General features: G+C 36.9%; 1 protein-coding gene across 1 annotated transcript in view; it reads right to left on the minus strand.

Annotated features, from left to right (window-relative positions):
* gpc5a (glypican 5a) overlaps positions 1-18,302 on the minus strand; it is a 168,334-nt gene that overhangs the window by 37,526 nt on the left and 112,506 nt on the right. Inside the window, exon 7 of the mRNA XM_084397194.1 lies at positions 14,452-14,602. Within this exon, the coding sequence (XP_084253320.1) occupies positions 14,452-14,602 (151 nt within the window). The remainder of the gene's footprint in view (positions 1-14,451; positions 14,603-18,302) is intronic.

The following is an 18,302-nucleotide window of genomic DNA, read 5'->3' on the forward strand; positions in this document are numbered from 1 at the left end:
CGGAGGTGATAAGTTGTTTACTGTACAGGTCCGGAGGGATAACAGGGTCCCAGCCTCGGGAAGCGCAGCGGCCCTGGCGTTACTGAGCTGAGTGCATTTCCACAGCGCAGTCGCTGGATGTGAGATTTTATGCCTGGTGTGGCAGCGAGAGCCGAGCGACGACAGCCGCTGTCATTTGGGTTCAGCTATTGAGTCGCTGCACATTCAAGGGCAAACCGAAGTTAGATAAGTGAAGTGAGAGTTCACCAAACACACACATAAAGCATCGACCAACAGCCGCTGATAGCTTTGGGCCCGAGTCAAACCAATTCTCTATGACGATATTTAAGACTTGGACAAAGAAATAAACAACCCTATAACCCATACAAATCACATGACTGCTTTACGCTCCACTCTCCATAATGTGTTTTAATATATTGAATAACTAAATACATAATGATAATAATATCACTTTCCATCATGTTATCTTTTTTCCATCATCCAGGAAAGTAAGTGCAACAAATTGCTTACCGTGCCTTTAAATATGTAATAATATTCTGTGACAGTCTGGATGTTGATCATTTTTAGTATTTACATATATATATATTTATTGTTGCACAATTCACTTCTAAACAACGGTCTCTTCAGTGAAGCAAAGCAACCGTCACAAATGTCCATGTCTTCAAGTGTGAGTTCACACAGATACCGGCGAGGTTGTGTTTGTGAATAACAGGGTCTGCTGCAGTGACCACAGGGAAGGAAGGACAGGTGTGGGTGTATTAGATCTTAATGGGACCTTGAGCTGCTCGGGGAATTGACTTATTTAGCTCCTGGCAGAAGGGCTGACGTATCGCCGTCACCGTGGCTGATTATAGACGCGCTCAGCAGAATGATGTGTGCTTGGCCTTTTCATGCTTCATTAACAAAATCAGGCAACCTGCCAAATGCACGCCGCAGCTCATTAAGTCAGTAAGGGGAATTATGTTGAATGCAAAGTCTGGGAGAAACCGCAGAGCCGCCCATTAATAACACCCCAGTAGCAGAGCAGGAGAATATGGACTGGATCATTCACCAGACTGTCTGCTTACATTTACAAGCTAATTTATTAGTGATGCTTATACTTGGGGTTAGAGATCAGAACGAATGCATACTAACTATCATAGAAACTACCTATGAAGATTCTACTTTTTCCAGAGATCTGCAATGTTTGTATATGAATGATTCCTCAAACCATGTGTCTTGTTGAGGAGAGCTGTTCAATTGCTTTTAAAAGAGATCAAACTTACACACATACAAAACCCACAGACTTGCACTGAAGAAGGGATCACAGACATATTAATTTGTACATACCTAGCAACCACTCAGAGCACCCTAGCAACCACATAGCGACATGCTAAAAAAAAAAAAAACGTGCTAAGAATTCCAAAATGTCAATTTTTTTTTGTGATAAATGCTGATCTCATTTCCATCATACAAATCACAATGAACAATAAAGTTAATGATTCTGAGGAATGTCCTGCTTTGTTGTATGTGGCTCATACTCGATTCTAGCCTGACAAGCCAGTCCCACATCAAGATGTTGGGTCCGGGAACTCACCATTGGCAGGGCTCAATCCGAGGGGCGGGATAAAAGGTTGTCTTTCAAAGTCCCTCTGCATGCAATAGGACAGCGCTACAACCAACCAGAGCGTTCTCCCACCAGCGGAGCTAGTTGATAGATTCGACTTTTGCCGTATCCGGTCGGAAAAACTCCGAACACATCTTCCTTTTTTAAGAATGACTTCGGTGCCGTTGTTTGTTCTTTTCTCATTTATGCATTTGGCAGATGCTTTTATCCAAAGCGACTTACATTGCATTTCAAGGTACACTTTATTTTTTTATTTATTCTTATCAGTTCTTGCTTTCCCTGGGAATCGAACCCATGACCTTGGCGTTGCAAGCGCCAACACTCTACAGTTTGAGCCACAGGAAAGCTTTTCTCAAAGAACGAGTCCAGAGTCGTGGCCAAAGCCGATTCGAAAGTATGCAGGGAATTCACGCGAAACCGTCGCAACTCTGCCGTCATTATGTTAAGCCCGCCCACCGACTCTATACAGGATGTGATTGGCCTGACTAGAGTTTGGTTTTTCCAGCTCGCAAGCCAACGGAGAGTTGCTAGATGACCCTGGCTGCAAATTACATTTGCTGTCGCTAGGGTGCGTCTAGATTTCTAGGCTAAATCAATTCATCATTGGGAGAAAATCTGGTAAATCATTTGACTTGGTTTTATCGGATATTCTCTGATGATCTGGATGATGGAGAAACAAACTGCAGACAGATCAGAATTTTGAATTGTAAACAACATTAATCACTGACATTTTAACTATAAGCAAATGACCAAAACAAGGATAAACAACATAATCCTGACACATTTCACATCCTGAGATGTAATCCCTCCTCATTATCCTGATAAACGGATGTTAACATTGGCTTTCATAAAGTTTATGGTGGTATTCAGTGATAAACTGAACTGACGGGTCTCGAGAGGATCAAACCTCCATTAGCGGCTGGGAAACTTGAACATAACAGATCAATAAGCTGTGTGTGTATTAAAATAACCCTCTAAGATTTAATGTTATGAGCACAAGATGAAGCAGCCAAAACTTAGTCACAGATATCAGGACAGAATTATATTTTATGTGGGCCTAAAAATCAAATAAAACATTTCAGTATAAATCAAAATAATAATAATAATAATAATAATAATAATAAAACAGAGACAGATTTACAATTTATGCATTTCTCTTTCGTTTATAGTAAAGTGGATTGTTTTGCTGTGTGCCATGCCTAATATATGAAAGTAATAAAAAAGTACAAAAACTAACAGCTGATTGATAGTTAGAGGATAGATAACTAATAAAATTGGAAATGTTATTGTCACAAATAGCCTTGAATTATTTCCGTTTCATTCATGCATGTATGGTATAAAAGGAAGCCTTTCAAATCTGAATAATAATAATAAAATATCTACCAGCATAGAGACGGAAAGGAACCTTTATGTTAATTATCCTTCATATATACTTCAATCTTAGAAACCTGTCGTTCTCTTTCCTACAGGATTAATGAGCTGTTATCATTTGATATGGAGTCCTTTTACATTTATCTGCACTGTGTCAGGTGTAAATGGTGTTGTTTTCGCAAAACCAGATATCAAGAAGCAGCCAAAAAAAGACTTTGAATGTATAATGTATTGAATTATTGCTATTTAGTTCTTTAAATCAATTCATTAATTAAGCAGTACGTCTTGCACATCATATAACACACAAACATTTCATACAACTGATTTTTTTTTTCACAGCTTGTTACCTGATGTAACATGAATTCGTATCATGTGAAGATGTGTGACCAATAGAAGATCGATTTGCCATTTTGTGACCTCTAAGTTAAAGGAATATATAATGTATAATAAATTAAAAGAAACAATAATTATCAGACTGTCAACTCAATGTGAACAAGCAAGTGTATTCTACGACAAAGATTGTTTCAGTCACTCAGTATGTATGTTCAAATGGTGTAATATTTATGAATTTGATTATGTACTTATATATTTCGTTGCGAGTGCAGTGCCACCGGCTCTTCTGATTGGCTATGATTTTGCTTGATTTTGTTGCATAGTCGTGTGGCGTCTGGTGTGGACAGACAAAATGCTTGACGCTGGAATCTTATCACATCACGTCTTTAGTATTGTGTAATGCCAGAAACATTCTCCTGATACAAAAAGCAACACATCCTGCCAAATTAAAAGTGTTAGCATTCAAAAACTCACATAGAGTATGTTTAGGGCTCACTGTAGCTAACCTGTGATAAACTTAGAATGATTGATTTTTTTTTGGATTGAGGGACATATCAGATTTAATAAATCTTGTATAATAGAAGGGTACATATGAAGAGTTCAGATGCAAAAGCCTCTAAGTGCCATCTGAAATTTTCTTCTAGAATGATCATTTTTATCAAGCTCGTATATTTAAGTTCAGTAATTTCACTTAAAGCAGCACCAAGTAACTTTTGCTCTCGGGGTCCCCCTACAGTTGGGAAACAGTATTGTCTTCTACTACTGTCGTAAAATCTGTCATGGTTACACGTAACACACACACACACAGGTCTGTTAACTTAAGCAATACTTTTAATAAGGTAGTCTAATATTTTTCTGACTAACAAATTATTGACACAGTAAAGGGTAGATTTAAATAAAGAAAAACAAAATTTAAATAAAGAAAAAACGAAATTTAAATAAAGAAAAACGAAATTTAAATAAAGAAAAAAACGAAATTTAAATAAAGAAAAAAACTAAATTTAAATAAAGAAAAACGAAATATATTTAAATAAAGAAAAACGAAATTTAAATAAAGAAAAAACTAAATTTAAATAAAGAAAAACGAAATTTAAATAAAGAAAAAAACGAAATTTAAATGAAAAACGAAATTAAGTTAAATTAAAAACGAGATTAATTTAGATTGATAATAACGGGTAAAAAGCTTAATACATTTTGTTTCTATTATTCTATTTTCCACAATGTCAAAGACGGAGAAAATAGGCAGAGTTGAATTTTATACCATATTTCGTTTTATTGTTGGCTAAAATATACATAAAGAGATGATTGGAGTAGCCAGAGCGAGCTGAGTGACGCGATCAAGAACGCCGCTGTTCCATTTGCAGAATAACGGACTCGCGTCCTCTCGTCCTCGGGAGTTCGATCTCCTGAGTCGAACTACCAAGGACGCAAGTCCTAAGTTTGCGTACTTGGTATTGAGAAACGGCCCTAGGCTTACTTCTGACTTTTTTTTTTGTCCGTTGCTGCTTTGGCCATGACAAAAACATACGCACGAAAGCCGGAAAACAAACGCTGGTTGGCCTCTCACGTCCAGATTTGAGGAAGTGGTGGGGGAAGTGACGTATGCCGTAAAGCAGTCGAATTTTGTAGTTCTTTTTGTGCTCGGGTTACTACCCGAACCCCGAAGTTACGTAGTGTCAGTAAAAGCGATACAGACCCCGTCAGGCTATGGCAGACGACACATTCAACCTATTGTAAGTCGATGTACCGTCACAAGGGTCTTGCAAAATATATTATGAAGGTTGAAAAAATACATAGTGTTGCTTTAAATGGCAATGCAAATTACCTATTAGCTGTCATTTAAGTGAAATTATTGAACTTATATATACAAGCTTGATAAAAATGATCATTCTAGAAGAAAGGCTTTTGCATATGAACTCTTCATACACTGAAACAAAATTTGGAGTGACATTTACTTAAAAAAAGCTAGGCAACTTTTTCCACTCAGAAAATGCTAGTAAATTTACAAAGCTTTGCCAAGTAAAAACCTAAACATATTTATCAGTAGCTTTAATTAGAAATCTTTAAGTAAAATTTACTTGGAATATGGAATTAAGTAAACTTTACTTGACCTAGTTAAGTGAAAGTAACAAAGAAAATAAGCAACTTTAACTTGGCTAGTAAAAGGTTAATTAATATCGATTTAGTTGAAATTTCCTTTGCATTACATTTCACTCAAACAATAATATTGAATTATACCAGTCATTTATAGAATGTGCTTTACTTAGATTATCTAAGTAATTTATACTATAGCATGTCAGATATTAAGCATCATGTGAACGCAGAGACCTCAATACTTGGTAGACAATACACAATGACGGTAACATTTGATGGATCATTTTTGTGTTTGAATGTGTCATTTTGAGCAGAAAATGTACTTGAAATGTCACAAAATGGTAATTTACTCATCCTGACAACAAAAGCAATGATAAAACAGTGTAAATACAGCTGGAAACCAGTGAAAAATTAACCTCATTAATTATTCAAGGTCCAGTGCATGATGGGAACCCCAGTATCAGAAAAGTTGAGTAATTTTAACTTAATTTTATTGAGTTGATATTTACGCTTTCATTTCTACTCGCTTGAATTAAGTACTGATATGGAATTTACTTCATTTTTTTAAATTCTTGCCTGAACTAACTTTTTCATGTAAATTACATTGTTTTTTTTTCAGTAGTATTTACTTCACCAAAAAATCATTTTTTACAGTGTATATAATCTCACAGCAGCAGTGGCACACCGAGCCACCATCAGCATCTGGATTCCCCAACATGAAGCACTTTATTTTTCTGCAGGGTGCCATTACTCATGACACATTCAGAGCTCTAATGCCTGCAAATGGCCACACTAATGGCTGCCATATCTGTGTTTGTGTCCTGGGCAAGTCAAGAGTAAATAAGAGAGTCTATAGACACTCAACTCTGATTACATGTTTGACAGGGTTTTGAATGAAGTCACTCAAGGCGGATGGTTAGCCCTTAATTCACCCTTAAAGTTCGACCGCGGAAACTGTGGTTTGGTTGTTTGGAGCATTTAACTGGATGTTGCACGTTTATTTGGGCTTTGCAACAGCTGTGAGCGACTATACTCAGCCGTAGAGTCTCAGTCATTCATATTTATAGGTCTTAAAGGGGTGGTTCAGGATTTTCGACATCGGACCTCATTTTCAAGTGAGCCTGGTTGTTATTCATCAGTGGAGACAGCTTTCAAAAAAATTCATCCAGTCCTTACTTTTGGATAGTTCGCCGGTGCTAGGCTAGCGCGAGTCAACGGTGCACGCGTTAGCCTGCCATTAAAAACAGTTTTACCCACTCCACAGTACACCAAAAGCAAATAAATGATAACGCCAGACTATCGATGTAAATGTCTGTCGAGAGAATAATGTTAGAAATCAAACTACCCTTCCATCACATTGCATTAGTTATAATTTGTTCCCTGTATTTATAAGCAGTCTACAGCAGCGGCGGAGTTATATTTGGTTACCTAGGAAACCGAGAGAGCCACGGTCCACATAACTATCACGCAAGTGTATTTACCTGCCGCTGACAATGTGATGAAAGGGTAGTTTGATTTCTAACATTATTCTCTCGACAGACATTTACATCGATAGTCTGGCGTTATAATTTATTTGCTTTTGGTGTACTGTGGAGTGGGTAAAACTGTTTTTAATGGCAGGCTAACGCGTGCACCGTTGACTCGCGCTAGCCTAGCATAGGCGAACTATCCAAAAGTAAGGACTGGATGAATTTTTTTGAAAACTGTCTCCACTGATGAAATAACAACCAGGCTCACTTGAAAATGAGGTCCGATGTCGAAAATCCTGAACCACCCCTTTAAGCAGATTCCCTGCTGTTCGCTTTCCATAGCTGCAATACCATAATTGATAACAAATGGATTAAAAAATATTTAAAATCACTATAATGGGGACAGTTCATCCAAAAATAATCCTCACCTTGATTTAAACGATATAAAGTCTTTATTCATTGGAAATCTTACCTTCTGCCAGACATTGTTCACTCTTCTGCTAGTTTAAACCTAGCACATTCACATTATATTATATTACTGCTGGTCTTTCAAAGAAGGGAAGCTCATTTTCGGCCTACATCGTAAAAATTGTCCATTTATTTATACGTAAATTCTGCTCTACGTTCCTTTTCCAGTGACTTGACCAGTGTCCTCTCAATGGCCAACAGAGCTGGGTATAATTGTATAAATGTAATAATATAATTAAGGTATAAATAATGATATAATAAAGTATAATAATACTAATAATAATAATAATATATTTTTAAAATAATTAATAATAATTTAATTATTACTAATAATAATATAAAAAAATACAAGTAATAATATAATAAAGATATAAATGTATAATTGTGTGAAATGTATGATGAAAATTGGCTAGCAATTTCGCCAAGCAAATACCAAGAAATAGGTTGCAGCAGTTTGTTTTTCGACTACACTTGCAAAATCCGCGATGGGACTGAGCTCCAATAGCTTCAGCGGCAGCGACTTTTTATTGTATGAAATCGCTGTCAATTAAAAGGAGATGCAGCCTTTCGACAGACCCTCCAATCATCACGCAGAAGCCCGGAGTCCAGGCCAGCCCACTCCTCATTCACCCCCAGAGACGCTGAGCGGCCATGGGCGGGACATAATCGCAGCATTTATCCAATGACCGTCTAGTTTCGAAGCACTGAAAAAAACTGTTCAAAGCAGCCCCATTGAAGTCAATGGACGCTGGGCTTCAACAGGGAAATGCACTGTGACGCTACGGGAATGTACGAGAAGGAAATCGAGTCAGCCGACCTGCTATACGTAGCTGATTCTGAACAAACTCGTCTTTGAGATGAATGTGTTCTAACGCATTTTTTGTCAATAAAATGTTAACACAATAGTACATATTTGACCATTATTTTTTTGACATTATAGGGGAAGCCGAGCTTCCCTTGCAGTCTTAAAGAAATCCCCACTGTATATGTGAGAATATATGAAGAGTTCAGATGTAAAAGCCGCTAAGTGCCATCTGAAATTTTCTTCTAGAATGATCATTTTTATCAAGCTCGTATATTTAAGTTCAGTAATTTCACTTAAATGACAATGAATAGGTCATTTTCATTGCCATTTAAGTGAAATTACTGAATTTAAATATACAAGCTTGATAAAAATGATCATTCTAGAAGAAAATTTCAGATGGCACTTAGCGGCTTTTACATCTGAACTCTTCATATAATAAACAAAAAGTGACAAACAACAGTATTTAACTAGACAAAAAGATAGAATATGTAATGCAAATGATTCATATGAATCACTGAATAGTTTTTTTTTTTTAAGCAGCTCATTAAAATGAACCACCTGAGTGAATCAACTCACTCAAATGATTCAGACTTTCCCTTCTAGTAGAGCGTGTTTGATCATTCAAACCTCGGCTTGCTTGCATAATGTAATTTGACATAAACACACATTAGAGTAATATTTTGTCATGCTGAGTTGACTCTTGTTGAACTTGAGGTCCAAAAGCATTTTTTTTTTCTAATTTAATAATACAATTAGAAATTATTATCAGTACAGCGATAATTCTGCCTTCACATGCTATCGGAAATTCCTAGTGGGAAATTGGACATGAACAGCCTCTCAAATCATATTTACAACTGGGAAACTCAGAGATAATTTTGATACCCGAGTTTCTTGAGTTGGGCAGGCCATAAACTTTAAAGAGGGGAGAACGATTGCTGCCTTGTCTTGTCAATAAAGTTGTGTATATTTACATATATGAAACCATTCGAAGCCTGTTTTACACACAGCAAAAATAGCATGTTTTGGACCTAAACTCCAGATTAGTCAGCAAGCTGACTAGATAGCACAATGAATGTTTATATGGTTGTTAAAGAATGGGACGCTACATTTTAAACAAAACGAAATATCTTCAATACATTTTGACAAGACTAAACCGTGTCCTCCATAATTTCTATTCTTTCCGACAACAAAGCACTCGAACACGATAAGCTTGTAATCACGACTTCAGTGGGAAGCAGGAATGTTCCCATAGCATGAGAAGTCAGCATTAGTACCTGAATTTGAGAATGTCCTAGTATATGTTCCCACACTTTGAGCAAAATGACCAAAACCTGATGATCAACTCACCAGATTTGAGAACACAAGCTTCTTGAGCTTCATTGGAAGCACGGAAATCTAATCTTCTGTAAAAAAAAATAACCTTATATCCAGGTTCAAATGACATTTTTTAAACGATTTTGTCACAATACTGAAAATTTAGTTAAACTAGAACAGAATGGCTCTGACAGCAGCGGGAAATAGAGAACAATCTGTGATAGTCTCTTACATCTCATCAGTGATGCATAAGGATTTGTCCAGCTCCAGATCCTGCTTGATTTGAAGTATCTATAAGCAATATTTTGTTGATGACAGGCTGGTCCAGCGAGGCTCTTCCCCACTATGATTCACCGCACATCAGGGTGCTCCGACGAGGATCATTATCGTTCATTTTCATCATTCTGTGACACAGCGGGTCATTTTCAGCAGGCCTCTTCAGAGCAGAGCATTAGTTAAACAAGCACAATGGCGGAGCTTCATCTGTACGTCCCCCTCGTTATCAGACGCCTGGATGTGAATGTTATTTTAATTCCTGCATTGGTTAAGACTCTCTCTTCCCACAAGCTGTGCCCACCGACGGCTGTGGAGATATTCAGAGCTTCTTGATGTCACAAAGCCAGCAGGGGTTTCAATATGGCGTCTCATTTAGACGGTCTGCATGGCGTCTGGACCGCTTGGCCTCTTTTTGATTCATTAGCAGGCAGATCAATTTTTAAAACCCTGCTTTTGGTCATATCTGATTTTAAGGGACATGGTTAACACAATGGCATCCATTGCCATTTTTTTTTTTTTGCAGAATGCCAATTATACCTTCCTTTGAACTCAACTAGGGAGAGGAAAAATATTAGAAATATTGGAACCAAAATATTATTCAGTTCTGTCTATGGCTCTTCAGTGACTTAATGACTCAATTCTTTAGAAAATGTGGACATGTCATCAAGCCAAACAGGGTTGTGCACCATTCAGAATTGAATTGAAAATGTATTACATGGACATTTGTAATTAAAATGTGAATTCAGGGAAGAATAACAAAAATGGAATGGATGCTAGATGGATGGATGGATGGATGGATGGATGGATGGATGGATGGATGGATGTTAACTATTTAAAATGCAATAGAGATGGATGGATGGATGGATGGATGGATCATTTTCACAAATAGATTCAAAAACTTGGTTATTTGGTTTGAATCTGTTTAACAAATGACTCATCCACTAAATCATTAGCAGAATTTAGTACTTTCAGCCATTTCAAACCCTGACAACATGTTAAAGATACATGTTCACTACTATTTGCTGCAATACATGGCATTTTGTTTTGAAGAGCAAGAATAATAGTGTTTTTGTTTAGTAGGCTTTAAAGTTACTCCCAATTATTGCTTCCTTAAAAGGACTACAGAACAATTCCCATCCCACTGTCATGGCCTGCTGTTTTCCGGCTTCAATCTGTGCTACATCACCTCTCAGGCTATATAACCGCTGTAACTGGCCTGATGAGGAGTGTATCATGAGCTTCGAATGCCATAATTGGCCACCGAAGTGCCCCGGTCCATTAAAGGATCCATTTAAATACAACAGGATCATTACAGCTCATCAGGTGCAGAAGATCACCTTCAAGCGTTAGCTCTCGATGAAGAGCCACCGGGCGGTATCATGTAATCCCGTCCCGAGACAGGCTATTAATTAACAAGTGCTCACCGAAGGGACCAGCCTGCACTTCCTCTCATTGTGTCTCCTTACTGGAGATCAATGCGACTCCCTGCCGATACGTCTCGCTGACGCCTTTTGTTTTCCATACCAAGTACGCAGCGTCTGGATTCGCTGCCAAACAAGGGAACGCACACAGGTGACATTGACATGGTCGTCCTTTTGTGCGAAGACTCCGGCGCGCTGAGCCAGAATCACATGTCTGTTAATATTTTATTTACTACAGCGCTTGCGTTTGTCTCCATTGTATGATTCTTTATTTATTTCTCCTCGCTGTGACCGGCTGAATATCGGTCTCAGCACTCACAGATATGTTTCAGTGTGAGGCAGGAGCTCAATACTGATCAAAAATTTAGTTATTTTATGTCTGGAAGTAAGTGGTGATTTTTGTGTATCGCTGGCGAATGGTTTTAGGTGACAGGTGAGTAACGGCAAGACTGATGTTTTCCCCCCAATTGTGTTTTGTTTTTTCATTTTCTTTCTCATATATCAGCAGCTTTAGGGTTTGAGAGATCGAAAGAGACTGTAAACTACTGAATATTTTAGTTTTCCAGCAACTCTTGCTGAACAAAAAATAATTTTAGACCTAAACTTCACCTGCACCACAGCATAGTGTCCTGATAAAATGTTCCTCACACGGTGTTTGTTTGTCTCATTTCTGAGTTGGAAGACAGACTGGAACTTTTTTTCCTATTTCATGCATTTCAAAACTCACTTAAATTGACAAAACATCAACTCTGTAATTGAACTGAATTGAATCAGCATTGAACTGACTTGAATAATGACACGTCTTCTTGTAGAGCTGCTTTACAGTAGAATTTGAATTAGTTCCATATTTGAAGTTTGCATCATTGATTGTTATTTTTTTCTCAGATGCTGCTTTGAAACCATCAATATTGCACGCTGTAAACCTGAATAAGTTGGCAAAACTCAAACAATTTTGAGGTAATCAGTTTCATCAAAATACTTAAGTTAAGAAATGTAACGTTTAAGTAAGCAGAACTGGCAGATTTTTATTTTATACTCATTCATTTTACTCTTAACTTAAAATATTTGAGTAAGCTAATTCATACTTTTAACTTAAAATTATCAAGTAATCTCAACTTATTATTTTTTTGTAGTGGAAACTTTGATAGGTTTAACTAGCTGATTTAGTACATTTTAACTTGCTAATTGGTAATACAATGCAAGCATTAGCATAGCAATTGCTAAATGAATATGGCAATTAGGCAATATTTAACAGAAAACTGTTCTAAACAAGCAATAAATCTCACACTTAACATTAAAGGGTTAGTTCACCCAAAAATGAAAATTATGTCATTAATGACTCACCCTCATGTCGTTCCAAGCCCGTAAGACCTCCGTTCATCTTCGGACCACAGTTTAAGATATTTTAGATTTAGTCCGAGAGCTTTATGTCCCTCCATTGAAAATGTATGTACGGTATACTGTCCATGTCCAGAAAGGTAATAAAGACATCATCAAAGTAGTCCATGTGACTACAGTGGCTCAATCTTAAGTTTATCAAGCGACGAGAATACTTTTTTTGCGCAAAAAGTAAACAAAAATAACGACTTTATTCCACTATTCATTTCCTTCTCTCTGGGCCTCGAGTGAGTTCACGTAGTGTAACTGCGCAGCGCTTCTGTGTTGTACGTCACACGTAGGCTCACTATTGGCCGACGCTGGTCATGTGTGTGATGCGTGTGACGTACAATACAGAAGCGCTGCGCAGTTATACTACAGTTATATATTGAGCCACTGTAGTCACATGGACTACTTTGATGATGTCTTTATTACCTTTTTGGACATGGACAGTATACCGTACATACATTTTCAATGGAGGGACATAAAGCTCTCGGACTAAATCTAAAATATCTTAAACTGTGTTCCGAAGATGAACGGAGGTCTTACGGGCTTGGAACGACATGAGGGTGAGTCATTAATGACATCATTTTCATTTTTGGGTGAACTAACCCTTTAATTGTCTTGCACAAAAACATTATATAATGTTTGATTTTAGCATTTACTGTCCCTTTCGAGTATCATGGCAAAGCATGCAAGGAAATCCCAACCCAGTTTCAGTTAAGAGTGTGTCAAGCTTATAAAACTCAAAACAATGAAACAATTCATATTACTTAAAATCTGTCAGTTTTGTGAACTCAAAAGAAAAAGAAAGTTCTAAATACTCATAAAAGTGAATTTGATCGAACTACTTTGTTTAATTTAAGTTTACGCTACTCAAATTCATAAATTATTTTGAGCATTAGGGTTTGCAGTGATAAAGCGTATCAGAATACCGGCACACAAATAAGACGTGTGTAAACGTCACCGTGACGTCACTGAAGTCTCCCCTCACTAACTCAGACACGTAAGCAGTTGTTGTTTTGTCTCGATGCAAACAGCTCATGATTTCTGAATGCAGAACCCCCGTCTGCATAACTTATTGACAGTAGTAACGGGCGGCGTGACATGGTTTTGGACGGAGCGGGATGAGAGGGGAATGACTGTGATAAATGAGAGCATCGTCACAGCGTCCCATGAATTATGAGAGGGGCATGAGGCGGCGCTGACACAGTTCGGCAGATTGACAGAGGAAAAGGAAATACCGCTGTGATGCAACGGCACGTTTAGATGACCCAGAACGCCCCTACCCAGAGAAAAAGTGTGGGGCGATTAATCAGACGAGCATACGAGAGATAGAGGAGGTTTGGAGAGAGAAGCACGCAGCTCTTGAGGTTGATTTAGCGGGCCACGGGTCAGAGATCCAATCCCCTCCGGAAGATGAAGTAATTACCAGATGGCCACTTTGATTTGTTCCACTTTTTTTTTACAACCACGTTATTCTTGATTGCATAATTCATTTGGAGGAAGAGGAAATGTCTGGAAAAATGTTTCTCTACGCTTGACCTTAATTTTGCCACTTAATTACACTCTGATATCAAGCGTCAATGGAAGTCTGATCTGATTCCGCCTACCATTCAAATGTCAGATGTGGTATTTTCTACTTGTTATCTCTGACTTATGATGTACAAAGGAACAAAAAGACTAGCATTTGATTTGCAGGTTTAAAATGAACAAGAGGAGATTTAACTGTGTCCATCTCCCTTGATGCTTCTACACTGGACTCAAGTCCAACAAGCCTTACAAGCGTGCAATCTCACCTCTATAACTATAGTTATGGCACATGTTACGTCCTTAGGGATGTTTAGAGTGTTTTTGGGTGTTTTTCTCTTTTCGGTTCCTTCTGTCTCTCTCGTACTATTTGAAATAATTACTTACATATGGTGACTATTCTTCTCCTCTCTGCCGCTCCGTTCCCCGATCCCCAGCATCCGTCCTCGTCATCACAGTCTCCACTGTATCCGTCTCCACTTCCCGTCTCGATCTGGTCCAGGGTGCCCAGCTTTGGGATTGACCTGCCCTGCAACAGCTGGAACACATACAAGATATGTTTAAACTTCAGAATTTTGTATTTCAGTATTTATTTTTTATTGATTTGAATCAGATTTCAAACCACATATGAAAGTGATTTAGAGTGTGGTTGTAAAAAAAAAAAAATGCATGCATTTCTTTGGCTGTTAATACCAAAAACAACCAACCAGATTGAATTAAATAGACCAAAAAAATGTTTTTGCTACTTGCCTTGCTGCTTGGCAATAAAGCCAAAATAAATAGGAATGCATGATATAATGGTATACCGTATCAGTTTTTTGGCTAAAATTGGAGATATTTTTTAAATTATTATTAATTGTGCATGTTCATTTTCCCCATTTTGATCACCGTTACTGTTACTTTAAAATAATCTATAAAAACATTTTCATTATATTTGAATAACATTGTTCAATGTAAACTTGAGCATTTTTATACTGTACATTATAATGCTGGGTTGCCAAAAATGTATATTTTTATATTTCATTATTTTGGACAATTCTTTGACATTTATTTGGAGAAAATGGTATAGAATTTTAATAATGGCCATGCACTTATCAGTTATTGGCCATAACAAAAGTATTCTGCATCCCTAAAAAATGAATGAATTAAAATCCTGCAATGCAATGTTGAGATGGACAGACATACCGCACTGTATAGTGTGAGTGCATAAAACAGTAAATATGTCCAAAACGCTCGTTTGTGAAAATCCTGCACATCGATCCCTCACGGCCAAACAGGGTGATTAAAGTCCAGACACTTTGTGTGTTCAACCTTCAATTATCAAGTTGGATTTTTAAAAAGTTTAAAAACACAAAACATGCATTTTTTAATTGATATTGATACCCCCAAACCCATTCTAACAGGTATGCATTCCCAGATTGCATAACGCTTTTAATGGAAACGTTGTATTCTCTATTTGCTAATTGAGCAATCTGCTTTCAACAATGTGAGCAACCAATTGTGGTTATATTCATCATTCAAACAACCTCTCTGCAAAAACAATAATGACAGCAACGTGACTCCATCTCTTGAGATCTGTGCCTGGACAAAATGACCTTCAGTTACCCTCAAAATGAACTTTTGCACAAGGTTGGATGGGTTAACAGCAATTACAAACTCTGAGTGCACTTGAGCCATATCCGTTCAGGCTACGGGAACATTTAATTATCTAATTGAAATGCAAGACAACCTCTCAGATATTGAAAGCGCTTTGTATTTATCAGGTAGAGATCATTGGGCTGTTACAATTGTCTGTGGTAATTAGCAGCTGTAGTGGCTCAATATCCTCAGATTAAGTAGCTGAACTAATGGATTAGCAGAGCCATGATGGATGAGTGACTGCGGCTCACGCTTAGAGGTCGCCTCCAATCCACACTGAAAACTAAAGTTCAAAATGAAACTTTTTGGAGAATGGTTGACTACCATTCAACATACACTTGCTATAGTATGCAGGATTGTTCTGTATGAATAAATGACCCACTACCATTGGCCAACATCAGCACAGCACACTATTGTTTGGATAACTTCATAATTAGAGTGTGACAAGTAGTGATATATTTATCATTTTTTATTTTCACTTATCACTTTTTATTTTATTTGACTGCCAACATTTATTTCTGAAATCATAACTAGATGTCATTCAGAATGGATAATAACAGTATTTTCTCTTGACACATTATTTAGTCTGACTGCCAAATATTTTTTGATTAAAAATGCAAGACATCTGGATGCCACTCGTTGAGTTAAACATGCACATATTGAGATCATGTGTATTTTAAGATGCCATTGTTACAGTGTAATTATACATTTCAGTACTGAGTAATATTAATTAACTACATGTACTTGGATTGGGGTTTGGTTTAGGGTTAGTTCCATGTTATTAAGCACAATTTAATAGTTACTAATATAGTAACTGCATGTAACATGTAACAATGACACTGTCAAAAAACTTATGTATATGTAGCATACTACTGTTTAAAACATTTATAGTTGCATACTATAAAAAAAACGAAGTATGAATTAATATATGATAGTATTGAAAATAGTCAAACGAGAGCAATGTTTGTTCCAACATGTTTTTTTGTTTGTTGTTGTTGCCTTTTTTATTGTGCAAACATATTAATTCAGTTTTATATATGTACATTTCATTTCATTTCTTTATTTATTTCCATTGCACTTTAATAAAGTAGTTTCTTCACAACGACCTCAGCCTATTCTTATTTTATTGCATATGTCCTTTGCTATAAAAAGTGCTTTGAATGTTTCTCCCGAGGCACACAGGCAGAACAAGAAATAATGCAAAAACATCTGCATGCAAATGCATAAATTACACTCAGTCAGGCCTGTAGCAAATATATGTTACCCTTCTGTAATTTTCTTTCCGACCATAACCAGAAAGCCTGAAGCACCGAAGGCCTTTATCTCGCTGAGGTAAAAATGTTCAATCTCTTATCTATAGAATGACCACGTTCTCCTCTAACGGTGAGGTGCATTGTTCCTCGAGGAATCCTCAATGTTCCTCCACGGTTTGATTGACTGCCTGAGGTTAGTCGACTACCCGCAGTGGTTGAAACTTTTACAATCCAGCTCCCGGACAATTGCAGAAACATAAAAAAAAAGGGGAAAATGACCAGGCATAGTAGAATAATTATCGTAATCTGAATGCATCTATTAAACTGCCAGGCAAACCACTCAAATTCATCATTGCTTCAAACCAGAGGAATAGAAATAATCTAAAAAGTGAGCATAATGTAACACTTATCAGTTTGGCTCATGAATATTAATGATGTAATCTGAGGTGTGCCCATCTGATCTGCTGAAAGACCATAGTCAAAAGCTGCTATAGCAATAGTAGGATTTGCACTTCCAGCTTGCAAGATTCCTTGTAGGCCTCTAAATTGTCTCAAAAAAAATAAAAAAAATAAAATAAAACTCGTACAAATCTCGTTCATTACGGTTCACTGCAGAGCGCAACTCTGTCTAACGCAGTAGGTATGAAAAGCATGCTGGTCACTTTGAGTTTATTTAAACACAGTTATCATCTACCATCAGCTCCATAAATATCAGGAATGAGACTGATTCTCATGTTTATTAGTAACCAAAACACTGCTGTCACTGACGTTCATGCTATGAAGAAGCTCTCCCATTCCATTCGTCTTTGAGATGACTTTATACGTTTCTGAAGAACTTGCTAAAAAAAAAGAAAAAGAAAGATTAAGATTGATTTCAAGACCTGAAAGTGAAAATGATATCTCTGGAGAAGCATTGCTTAAAGAATGTCATCTTCTGTGAAGATTATGTGAATCCCAACTACATTTCTAAGAAGTCTGGTTATCTTCCAGGAAATATCTTTGCTTTTGGCATCGCAACCTTTATGCCTTTAAATATCATTGGCATCAGGTGTTTTTTTTTTTTTTTTTTATACACATATGTTAATATGTTTTTGCATTGTGACATTATTTTTACGACAATTAATAATTTCTTTCAATTCTGAATTATGTGTTATTTCTTCAGTTTTATTGCTACACTCTTCCTTAATTATATTAACATTAAAAAAGCTGATTAAATACTTGCTCATGTTCAGGGAACCATAAAACATGAATTGGCCAAACCAGCAGAAAACGAATGGGAGAGAAATTAAAGGAATAGTTCACTCCAAAATTAATAATTTCTAACCCTGATGTTATTAAAACAAATAT

This window comes from Rutilus rutilus (assembly GCF_951802725.1).
Source record: "Rutilus rutilus genome assembly, chromosome: 2".
NCBI classification, from domain to species: Eukaryota; Metazoa; Chordata; class Actinopteri; order Cypriniformes; family Leuciscidae; genus Rutilus; species Rutilus rutilus.